Source organism: Salvia splendens, chromosome 12 (assembly GCF_004379255.2).
Source record: "Salvia splendens isolate huo1 chromosome 12, SspV2, whole genome shotgun sequence".
In the NCBI taxonomy this organism is placed as follows: domain Eukaryota; kingdom Viridiplantae; phylum Streptophyta; class Magnoliopsida; order Lamiales; family Lamiaceae; genus Salvia; species Salvia splendens.
Genome location: NC_056043.1, coordinates 19,055,299 through 19,068,188, shown reverse-complemented (window position 1 = coordinate 19,068,188; position 12,890 = coordinate 19,055,299). Strand labels below are relative to the sequence as shown.

Genomic DNA, 12,890 nt, shown 5'->3' with positions numbered 1-12,890 from the left:
TGTTCTTTTTTTATTTTTTTTAATTCTTCAAAATTTATTATATATATACACTCCAACTTCACTCTTCCATTCACTCCACTCTTCCATTCTCACTCTTCCATACACTAAAAATGAATCCCGGTGATTACCCAAGTCCGAATAGTCCGATGTTCAATGGTGGTGCATGGTGGCCGGGTACAGACCTTTTGACTCCAACACCCAGTACGATCCCGATTCCACTACGGATTCGTACAGGCTGTCAGACATGGAGCCGTCTCCCACCCGCGCCCACGCCCCACCCTACCGCTGCTGCCGCCTCGGGCTCCGCCACCAAGAAGAAGCGGAGCAAGCAAAGGGCCCAGAAGTTTCCGCCTCCGGAGAAGAATGAAGAGTTCGCCCCAAGGAGGACGAACTACAACCCGGATGAAACCATCGTCTTGGTTAGGTGTTGGATTGATATTTCGGAGGACCCCGGTGTTTGCCAACAACCAAAAGCAAATCGCGTACTGGGAGCGCATCGCTAATCGCTACAACGAGGCCAAGCCTGCGGCCGCCTACAAGCGCCATAGGGAGCTGCTCCGCAAGCACTGGGATCAGGTGAAGAAGCAGGTCAATTTGTTCTCGGTGGAGTACGAGAAGTGCTTGAGGGAGTAGGGCAGCGGCGAGAGTTTAACTGATGTGCGTGATAAAGCGCTTGCGTCGTACATTTCATTGTACGACGATTTCAAGTATTACAATTCTTGGCTCCTCTTGAAGGATAAGCAGAAGTTCCAAGGAGGGATTATGCCCCTATCAGCTGCGGCGAAGAGGACGAAGAACACCGTCGTCGGTGATTATATGAGCAGCGACAGCGGCACACCTCCAATGGACCTGAACCAGCCGATGTACGAGGATGAGAGTTCTGGCACACCGATGTCCTCCCAACATCCCATTGGCGTCAACGCTGCAAAGAACAAGGGCAAGGCGAAGGCGATATCCTCACAGGCCCCAGACCGCGGTCCCTACTTTGGCTGCGGGACATGCCTACGCGGAGTTGGTGGCGGCTGCCAACCGGAGGACGTTGTTGGACACGCACCACGCCCTCATGCAGTGCGAGGACCCGGGCAAAGCCGAATACCTCAAGTGGATGATCGATGATCTGCGCCGCAAGCTGGGAATGAAGGATTAGTAATGTAGGATTTAGTGAACTTGTTTTTTATTTCTAACTCTTGTAATTTTTTTTAAATTTTGCATGACATATTTGAAAACATAAAAAATTAATTAACAAAATAGTAATGAAACTATAGGGCGGACTTTAGGGCGTTCCACTGCAGGTGGAAGGGTAGGAGGGTAGAATGCTGATGTGGCGGAGCATAGAGCGGCCTATAGGGTGGACTTTAAGGCGCCCCATTGTGGAGGCTCTTAATGCCAATAAGTAAATCAGTCAATGATGTAACCTTCCATAGCCAAAACGTGATGAAGAGAAAGTGACACCTTTTTAGTAGTCCGGCGACGAACCTCAATGGTTCTCCACTACTTAAAATATTAAATTGCATATTTAAAGTTAATCAAAATGCTAGTTTATGTACATTTTTGGCAGAAAACAACGTACACAATAATGATATTTAGCATAACAAGTGCAGTTGAAGCATCAAAAGTTACAATTGAGCAATATGAAAAACTGATAGAGTTGGTTCATATTTTAAAAATTGTAGTCATTTTACTTCGTTACTTATGGAGTGCAAAAAGTTGGTACAATAGCAACTGTCATCAGCCACTTCTTCTATAAATATCACACTGCTTTGTGAAGATTATGGATAAAAACCAAAGCCCGACATAAAAAAATAAAAAACCTTATCTAAGTATTGAAATTGTTCGCCAAGAAGCGAGGGAAGCGAAGGTCAATAGAGTCAGACATAGCGAATACAATGAGCATCATTCTGACTAAGTGCCTTTGTTAAGGGTAAATCCCTTAACAAGTAGAACAAAGAAAGGAGGTCGCGGAAACAAAGTCTGTCGATCAACCGAGAACTGAGAACTGATATAAAAAATAAGTGCGAAAAAAGCTTAAAAGGAAAATTAGATAATTTGATATTTATTGAATGATTCAAATGAATAACAATGTCCCTATTTATAATAATATATCATAACTTAATGAACAAGAAATAATCCTAAGCATATATGAAATGATATGGTAAATCATTAATTAACTAAATAATAGAGATATGGAGATATTATTGAAGATATGCTCGTATCAGCCTCCACACGTCAAAAAGAAGAAGAAGATGCACCATTAGTGAAGAACCGACGTGTGATAGTTTGGTGACCACTAGTAAAGAATAATAGGGGTTGAGCCAATGAGTGTGGTTGGTTTGTTGTTTAGCCTACAGATTTTGAATACCGAAAGAAATTCCAGAGAGAGACGGTGGAGGAAAGATAAAATACGGTGGTGAAAATAGAATAAAGTAAATTAGGGCATATTGTTTAAGAATATAGTACTCCCTCCTTTCATAGTTTAAAGTTTTACTTCGACTTGATGCCGGTTTTAAGGAACGTAAATGAAAGTGAGTAGATAAAATTAGTAGAATGGAGGTTCCAGTTGTATAAATTTGTTTTATACTCCAATAAATAGTGAGTGTTATGAGTTAGTGGACAGATCGAAATGATAAATATGAATATTATTTCGTACGCAGAACGAGTAATATGTTGTTTTATCTCTTTGCATATAACATTATCTATATATACTAATATAAAAGACGAGTTTTGGACCATTTTGAATAATCATTTTATGCCAAGAATGTAAATGCAATTTAAATTTTTTTATTAAACTACCTACCACTTTGAACCCATTGAATTTCAATAACTGTCATGTTTAAAATATTAAATTACTTATAATTAGCATTTAGATTACCTTCTATATTCAATCAATTTAATTTCGGTAGTAATTGTCAGAATTATATTAATAATATTCAATTATATTAATAATATCCAATGCATTGTTATACTAATTACCGTATAATAAGCATTATGTATCCAATAAATGACATTATTATGACATAAATACCTATATAACATCGTTACTTGAAAAATATATCACGATATCTATTTATATATATATATAAAAGACGGGTTTCGGCTGAATTTTGAATAATTTATAAGTTTTGGGTGTCACTGCAATTAAATTAAATTTATGTAGTAGGAGTAATAAGTTTAGATACAATTTTGAAAACCTACACGGTAGTTTCATATGTATAAATGCAATCCACAATGTAAAATAATTAATTTTACCAATCATGCGTTTAGAAATTTTTAGGGTTATTATGCAGTAGTATTAATTTTCCATGCGTTTAGAACACTAAGTTGTTTGTGACACTAATTTAGTTAAAGCCCAAACTTCATAGCCCGATTAACCGTTTTGGTGCCTAATTATGTTGTAATAATATGTTTTTAAAATTTATTAAATAGATAGTCCTTTCACGGTGCCTAATTATGTTGTAATAATATGTTTTTAAAATTTATTAAATAGATAGTCCTTTCGTCCCATAAAAATATGTGCACTTTTCATTTTCGTCTGTTCCATAAAAATATGTGCATTTTATTTTTGTAAAGTTATATCAATTTATTAATATAGGTCTTATTATCCATTAGCACTACTTTAACTACCATTTTCCCCGTCTCTCTCACTTTACCATATCATTCTTCTCTTCTCTCTCACTTTACCAATTTTATCTTAATTCTTATGCAATACACATTGCCCATAATTTTATGGATCGAAGAGAGTACTATTTCTTAATTTAATTTTTGTGTTATGATATTGTTTCTTCTTTAATTAACTAGAGTACCGTTTGAGATTACATGTACAAAAAGGGAACTTTAGAGAAAAATAACAAAAATACTATTAACAAATTTGGATAAGTGAAGAGATTTTTTATCCAATAATATGGATTTAACTATCTTTCTTTTATTTTCCATTTCTATTCCAAAAATACTTTTTAAGAATTCGAAATAAATATTTTAATCAAAAGAATAAAATGTTATCTATATTCATGTTAATTAAGTATAAACAGAAATAAAAATTTTATAGTATTTAAATAAATTTATAATGACATAATCATAATACTTCATTAGTCCCATAAAATTAGGTGCACTTTCAATTTACGTCGGTCTCATAACAATATGAGCATTTTTATTTAAGAAATGTTGTCCCTAGCTCATTATCCATGTACATTAATTTACTTACAACTTATACAACTAAGGCTCATCATTAAACACTAATAATAATATGGATTTCACTATCCACCAACACTACTCTAATTAGTCTTCTTCATTCTCTTCCTTCTGTACAAATTGTGCATTAATTCTCGTATCATTTCAAACGCATATATTTTTATGGGACGGAGGGAGTAATTATGACAAAAAAATTTACAATTATAGTAAATTTAATAAACTCATTATAGTGATAAATATTTATAATTATAACAGATGAGTCATCTTCTAATGCTTATAACACCATAATCCAAAACTATGACTAAATCTACACCCTTAGATTTTGAAATGAATGGATGAGATTAAAGCTCACAAATTTCAATAAATAATAGACAAAATATTAACAAAAGGGTAATTTTCGTGGGTATTTTTTATATATCAACATAGTGTATTACAAATATCAACAATATGACTTGAGAATATCAACACAAATACAAGAAAATATCAACACAGTTTTATTGATATTTTACCTACATTATATTGAGATTTTGCATACACTATATTGAGATTTTTTTGCATTTGTTGATAAAATCTACTTATCAACACGTACGAAAATTGAAATATAATTTATCAAATTTCATCACCCGAACATCGTCGGAACATATGCAATTGGGATCTCGTTGGAATCCTTATAAAATTATCTTTAATTTGATATATTTTTTTGCGAAAAAATAATTTAAATCGAGAGAATTATGTAAATTTAAAGTTTTAAGATGATTTTGTTGATAGAGAATTGACATTAATACCCTTTAAATTTATTTAATAATTTTTTTAATTTAAAATATAATTCATGTGACATTATTTCAACCACTTAGATCTCCTAATCTAATGCTAAAATTTGGTCTTAATTTGTGATTGCTAATTAGTTAGCAATTGATCACTCCGTTTTTTGGTCCTATATTTTATACTAGAATATTTTTAGTTTAAGTAAAAAAAATTAATTTATCAGCAAATATCTTTATTATTGTTAATGTTAATGATTATGATTATATCCGATATAAGTCGGGACCATCAATAATTCAAAATTATATCATAAATAACACGAGACATCGACATAAATTCTACAAAAAAATCTTCTTCCCCACAAAGATGAGTCGTGACCAAGATAAACTACACAAGATGATGTCTGCATGGAAAAACAATGAAGCAGATTCCTATTTCAACAACAAACCAACAAGATGTCGACGTAGAGACCAATCCATTTATGAACAAATAACAACCACTATACATGATTCAAAATTTGAAAATGTCAGTTCCAAACATGAAAGAAAAGCCTCAGCCTCCTCACCTAGTTTTCCTTCCCAGTGGCATCGGAAATCCAGCTACATTCTTCCGACTCGCTGCAGCGATGGCAGCTCCACGCAGCTGCAGAGTCACCTTCATCAACGTTCAACCTCATCCCGTTGATTCTGACTTCGCCAGCCAGCCAGGTGTGGAGCTTCTTGATGTAGATATGCTAGCAGATACTGACGTCGCCACCACCATCAGTGATGATCCATTTATAGCACACGTAGCAACCACCAATCGTTCTCTCTATCAACTAACCCCGATTCTAGCTTCTCTACGAGCTTCCGCTGTATTCTCAGACTTCGCTATAGCAGCCACGCTTTCTCAAATCTCCGCTGATCTCAACATTCCTCTCTTGGTGGTTTCCACCACCTCAGTAAAGTTTTTAGCCGTACCACGCCTGCTGTCTCAAGACCCTAACGTGTTCAGCGATTCTGCGGAAGAGATTGAAGTGCAGGGAATGCCATCAATACCGAAAGCCAACATTCCTGCTGCTTGGCTAAAAAAATCATCAACAAATCATTTGCTAACAGAATACCTTGTCCCAAATGCTCGAGCACTCTCCAGAGTGAGAGGCATCCTCTTCAACACGTTCGACTGGTTTGAACAAGAGACTCTGGCAGCCCTCAACAGAAGCCAGCCACCACTTTTCCCTATCGGCCCGCTACAACCTTACCAGAAACTCGGAGGCCATCAGCATTTTCTTACATGGTTGAGCGAAAAACCTGCCAAATCTGTTGTGTATATCAACTTTGGAAGCCAAGAAGTAATCTCAGAAGATCAGATGAGAGAGCTGCGAAAAGGGTTAGAGATATGTGGATATCATTACCTCTGGGTGATCGCTCAAGGCACGGCTTGCTTTGAGAGACGTGACAACGGGATGATAGTGAAAGGGGGAGTGGATCAAGAGAGGGTTCTAACTGACCCTGCCATTGGTGTGTTTGTGAATCAATGTGAATGGAAGTCGATTATGCAGGCCGCTTGGGAAGGGGTTCCGGTGTTGGCATGGCCGCAACATGGTGATCAGATGATGAATGCGGAAGCTGTAGAAAAGACTGATTTGGGAATCTGGATGAAGGAGTGGAACAGCCGAGGGGAAGAGGTGGTCGACAGGGACGAGATTGGCCGAGTGGTTAGGCAGACGATGGAAGACTTGGACATCAACAAGGCAGCTATGATTGCGAGGGAGAGAGCCAGGGAAGCCTATGAGATTGGTGGTAGCTCTCAAAAGGCTTTTGACAAAGTCATGCAGATGTTTACTAGCAGCAACAACTAGATAAGAAGATAAATTTATAGTACAAACTAAATATATCCTATTAGTTGTAATACTTGTCATAAATTTATTTAACAACAACTTTTGTTTAACTGGTGATGCTTTTGGATGAATTTGTAATTACAATATGACATTGTCAATTAGAACAACGTATTTAACCATTTCCCAATAACAAAGATGCTAAATTTTTTCACTAGAAATACGTCTTACATGTCATTAAACATTTCTCTGTGTGCACTCCATATGAAATCATGTTGTTGCACTCTTTCTCTGGAACCATGAAAGAAGCAACGACGATGAAGACTGACAGCGAAGATGAACTACGATGTTCCATAACAGATCAATCAAGAAGGATAGGAGAACGTAATCACAGTTGATAGACTCAAAGATGAAGACTGGGAGAGAAGAACAGGAATTGTATTGATAGTGAATGGAATTTAAGATACAAAAAAGTAACACTCAAGGAGAATCCCGAGACTCTCCATGATCTACAATACTCACACAATTTTCATGATTGAATGTTATAAAGTTCAATCAATCCTATTTAGCCTTTACCTTGAACTTCGCAGCTGCTCTTCCCCTTCAACCTCTTTAATTTTTCATATGGTCCTCTATTATTTGTGATCATAGCACTTGTGAAAATTGAACGAATAATAGATAAAAAGATTGAATTTTTTTCATGAAATTTGAAGAATTTTGCATAAACAACATCGTTTAACTAACTTAACACAGAGAATAGATGCTGTCATCTTAAGTATGTTAGTTGAAACAATTAAGAAGTCTGTAATAATTAAAGAAAAACAGAGCATTTTAAGTGCAATCAAAAGAGTTGCATTCATTTTAGGGTGATTGATAGTAAGCATATTCATGTCTATACATTTCATTTTTTCTTGAAAAAGCAAGAAATATCAACAATCCAAATCACATGATATGCACTTGGTGATAGATTTCCAGACAGAATTTCAAGAAGTATTCTTTTATTGCAGCATTTAATGTAAAATGTCAAACCGTACACAAGGCAGCCAAGCTTCAGGAAGAAAGCGCTTTCTTTGAGATGAAATCGAATGATATCCCATTGTCCTGCAGGCGCTGCTCAAGGTCTGTTGGGCCGAATACAATCCCAGGCGTATAAACTCCACCTTTAGGCAGATTATCGCGGCCATCCAGCAGCACAAGAGCACACTGAAGTAGCACGATTGGGGTCGTCAGATATCCAATCTCAGGTCCCATCACCCTCGTTACCACTTCAGTATCAGGCTTCTTGTCACCCTGCGAAGCTAGACTGCTATCTGAATACCCTTGTCCCACAAACCACATCTTGAAGGTAGCACTGGCCACTTCCTCCTCCGAAGGCCCCTTCTTCCTGAACCATCCGACGCTGAAGAAAGAGGGAAACTTGAGCAGAAGCCATCTCCCAACTCTACTCTTGCTCAAGAGCCCCAAGAACACACCGAGTGTGATCACAGGAAACAAGCCGAGCAATGACTTTGAGCCTAATTTCACACCAAAATGGGCTGGCTTTGTGGATGACCAGAACTCCTCCCTCTTTTTCACATGCTCAACACTCTCGTTTACACCGGGTAAACCATGGGGGTTTTCAGTCAACATAGCCTGTGTTCTTCGAACAACAACAGAGTCCGCTGATGGCAGGCGTAAAGCCCAGAGGCCCAACTGCTTCTGGTTCTCAATGATGGAGCCCTTGGAAGGTGTAGTTCCAGGAATCTGAGATTCAAGATTAGATTTGAGTTTGAGATTCAAGCCCCAGCCCCACACTTGACATTAGGAAAGGATATAAATGGTTCAGATAAAGCATACGATAATACTCCATTACTAAAATCTACAGTCTGAAATTCAAGTTTAGTTTCAACTCTAGAAAATACATTTCACAGATTAGATCACTGGTATAATAAACTGAATATTCCTAAACTCTACAAATGATTTCTTGCACATCAGAAGCAACTATTCGTTGAGGAACCCTTGTGTGCATTGACGAACTCCATCTAATAGTAATAGTGCATTGATGAAGTATACTGATACATGTACATATATACTTTTGCCCTATTCGCTTATATTCTAAGACCTACAATATTTCACTTATTATCAATTTCAATTCAAGATGATCCAATATAGTCTTTGCATTGACTTAAATCATTCAACATAGTCAACACAGTATTTCTCATCTTCGCCATGAAATCCCTTTTTCCCCAATTTACAAATACAATCAGACAATTCAAGTTTAGTTCTACTATTGGGAAAATACATTTCAAAGATCAGACCACAGCTATAATAAACCATTCCTAAACTCTGCAAATGATTTCTTGCACATCAAAAACAAGGATTCGCTGAGGAACTCCATCTAATACTAATAGGGGAATGATGAAGTATCCATGTAGATAAATATTTTCCCTACTCAGCTATGACCTATTATCAATTTGAATTTCAATTTCAAGATGATCATATATTGGATAGTTTGTTTTAGGTCATTTTATAAAATACGAATGTGCTTAATATCATGACCTAAAAAAATGACCTTCATATATCACAGTTATGATCAATATCGAACTAATTTATAGTGCCGACAAACAAGAAGAGTGGTAGCATACAGTGGGGCGCGGCCTTCTAGGTCTGGAGCGGCGCAACTCCACCAGCTTATCAGCATTAGCCACTCCAAGAACCGCCGATTCGTAGGTCCCAAAATTTCCCACAATCCTCTTATCCGACTCCAGACTCAGATACGCCTCCACCCGGTTCGGCGCAGAGAGGCCTCCCCACTGTTTGGAGTGAAAAATGAGCCCGATCTCCGCCGGCACGGAGTCGAAGCCACAAGCCGAGATCACCAGCGACCCATTATCCACCGCCTTGTCGTGGTAGGACGCCTCCATCCTCTCCATGAAATCGGGCTCGCCGCAGATGTCCAAGTAGTCGCAGCCGGAATCCACGCAGGCCGCCACGACGGGCTGCCCGTAGAGGCGGAATGGGCCCACGCAGTCGAGGATGATCCTCGATTGCGAGGCGAGGCGGGAGAGAGAGGCCGGGTCTGAGGTGTCGGCGGTGAGGAGAGGGATGTTCGGCGTAGGATTGGGGGCGGCGGCCCATTTGAGAGACTCTGAGAGGCGAGACGGACTGCGGCCGGCGAGGGCGAGGGATTTGAGGGGAGAGTTGGGAGCGTTGAGGAATTTGAGGGCTTCTCGGACTACGTATTTCCCGGTGAAACCGGAGGCTCCGAAGATCACGATGTCGTAGGGTTTCAAGGCCGCCATTTTCACCAGATTCAATCGGATTTTAGTGGGTATAGTTGAAATGCGTGAATGCGTGTAACGGCTGCCGGATTATATGGGTTATAACAGATAAATTAGTTCATCTGTATTTTACATAAATATCCTTCTTTATTTGTGAACTACTATCATCACGGGCCATATAATTTTCACTGATTAAACATTTGTAATAAAATTATTAAAAATAAAAAATAATATCATTACATTAACTTTAAAATTATAAAAAAATTAATGCTATGATTAGAACACTTTAAAACACTACAGTAGTACTCCATCCGTCCTATAATAGATGTCGTACCTTCATTTTTAGTTTGTCCCAGAAAAAATGTAACATTTCTTTTCTTAGAAAAAGTTCTCTCTCACATTAATAAATATATTATTTTATTTCTCTACTTAACACACAAAACAACATCATTTATAATCCCGTGTCATTCCCCAAATGTACCATATATTATAGAACGGAGGGATAACTATATAATTACAATTACGTAGACGACTAAGTAATTCAAAATAAACCACTATTAAATTGATTGTCGTAAAAATGAGCAATAATTTGGTTAGACATATCAAAATATTAATAAATGTGAAAAAAGTTAAATGTATATAAAAAGATATTTGAATATAAATACCAACAAAAATATATAAACTATTTTTATTTTAGTTCATCCCTAAAAATTACTACTATAAATTTTCTAATTTAAGAAACTTTTTCTCTCTGATAAGGTGAGACTCATTCTCCACTAACAATACTTTAATTTTTATTATTTTTCATATTTTACTAATTGTGAATTAAAATCCATACCATTTATATCTATCAAATTTTTATGGGACAGATGAAGTATAATTAAATCCAAATAAATGTTATTCATAATTAATTGCTAATAAAAGTCTTTTTTTTATAATTAAATAGAATATGTCAATTATTGCGTTAATATCTTTCATACAAATACTTTTTGGTGTTGAACAAAATATTAATATTATATTTTACATATCATTCTCACTAAACATATTTTAACTGTCATTTGTAATTTAGTTGATATTTAAAATTGCAACTTGAATTAGGACAAATTGATTCCTATTGCAGTTAAACGATTCTCGAATAAATTTTATTAAGTCATGACACCACGGATTCAAAAACAATATATCCCCGTTTTTTTTAAAATAGAAACTATTTCCATTTTGGTACATCTATCAAAAATAAAAACTTTATATTTTAAGAAATATTTTTTTCTCTCTAATGAAGTGAGACTCATTCTCGCTTAACAATATTTTAATTACTTTTTCTTTCTATATCTCTCTTAATTTACCAATTAGTGTATACAACTTGTGTCATTTCAAAAACTTTTATTTTTTAAAAACGGTGGTAGTATATAATTGGAGAAGTTAATAGGATTATTAAGGTCATATTTGTGTATAACTAATATATCTAAAATAAGTTAAAAAAAATTTCAAAGTAAAGTACCGGATATTTTTCAATAATTATGCAATTTCAATAACGAATGATTAATAAAATCATGGTTTGTTTAGAGAGAGAAATCCAGGATTTGTTGGCATTACGTTGCATCGCCCTACATCTATATTGTATTATTAATATTTTAAATATATCTCTCTATAAATTATAGATATTTTATGCGATAATAAGTAAATAAAATCTCCATTTCATCGTTCAGTCATTTTTCTATTTTGGGAAATCCCCTCGTAGTTAAGTCATTTTCATACGTAATTTTTTTTCTCTCTCTTACTTTACTCTCTCTTACTTTATTCTATTTACTCTATGCACTTTCTACTTTATTCTCCCTACTTTTTTTCTTTCTTACTTTTTATTTATTTATTTAACACACTCAAAAACTCTTTCTTAAACTTCGTGCCAAAAAGTTTCACCCCAACTATAAGGGAACAGATGGAGTAATTAACTCATCAATATGCAATTATCTTATTGGCAAAGTTTATACTTTGTATCCTAATGCAAAAATATTTTTAAGAACTGGAGTGCCTCTTCTCATCTCACTTCTCTTCCAATTTAGTCTTTCAGCATCGCAACATCGTGTCCTCTCGGGTCGGCATAGCTCTGAAGCTCAATTCCGACGATGATCATGTTAGAAAAGGAGACACAAACTTACTGGGTGAAAATTACACGGAAAATAAAATAATGAAGATTACACAGAAACAACTGAAAATTACACGGAAAAATCTGTGGAAAGCGGTAAGCCGAGTCGAGGAGTACTCTTCCTGCAAGACGAGATACGCCCTGGTAGTGCTCTCGGTTCGGCGTGTCATCCCCAAAGATAAAACGGTTTCGTCTCTGAAGTGGCAGCACCGCTAGCAGCAGAGCTCCGGCGAACGGGAGTAAGGCGGGGGCAGAGCTTCGACGGGAAGATTATGCAGAGAGGGAGAGAGCGTGTATGCAAGAATGCTTGTGTATGTTCTATACAGAATGCAATGGATGCATGCCTATTTATATGCCAAGTCCACCCGCAGGGGCATTGATGGAGTCAACAGCCATTATATGTGCCATGATGGCTTGACTGTAACCGCCGGGGTTATTGACTGGTGCACTAGCCATTGGGAGCTGAAGAGACACGACGCACCTGGACATGCTACACGACGGGATACACCATGGACCGTCGGGTTCTATCGGGGGACCTTTTGTCTCCCGTTATGCGTCAGGGTCCAGCGGGGACCTTTTGTTGAGGCACCCGACACTCGGTGCACGGGGCACGGGTTACGGTGCACGGTGCGAGGTGCGCGGCTCGCGGGCGGGCGGCGGCGCGCGCGTGTGCGTGCGTGGGCTCTGACACCCGTCTTATTCCACGATAATTATTACACATAAT

The 12,890-nt window shown here is 37.0% G+C and overlaps 2 protein-coding genes across 2 annotated transcripts; one reads left to right on the top strand and one right to left on the bottom strand.

Annotated features, from left to right (window-relative positions):
* The first annotated feature begins 244 nt into the window (after window positions 1-244).
* Window positions 245-6,787, top strand: LOC121757663 (UDP-glycosyltransferase CGT-like). The gene is made up of 3 exons (XM_042153175.1): window positions 245-343; window positions 736-976; window positions 5,478-6,787. Exons 1-3 carry the CDS (start codon window positions 245-247, stop codon window positions 6,785-6,787), a joined length of 1,650 nt encoding a protein of 549 aa, XP_042009109.1.
* Window positions 6,788-7,592: 805 nt separating this feature from the next.
* LOC121759175 (probable mitochondrial saccharopine dehydrogenase-like oxidoreductase At5g39410) lies at window positions 7,593-10,120 on the bottom strand. Its single transcript, XM_042154678.1, has 2 exons — window positions 9,388-10,120; window positions 7,593-8,506 (listed from the first exon to the last, which is right to left on the bottom strand). Exons 1-2 carry the CDS (start codon window positions 10,042-10,044, stop codon window positions 7,814-7,816), a joined length of 1,350 nt encoding a protein of 449 aa, XP_042010612.1. The 5' UTR covers window positions 10,045-10,120; the 3' UTR covers window positions 7,593-7,813.
* Window positions 10,121-12,890: the final 2,770 nt, after the last annotated feature.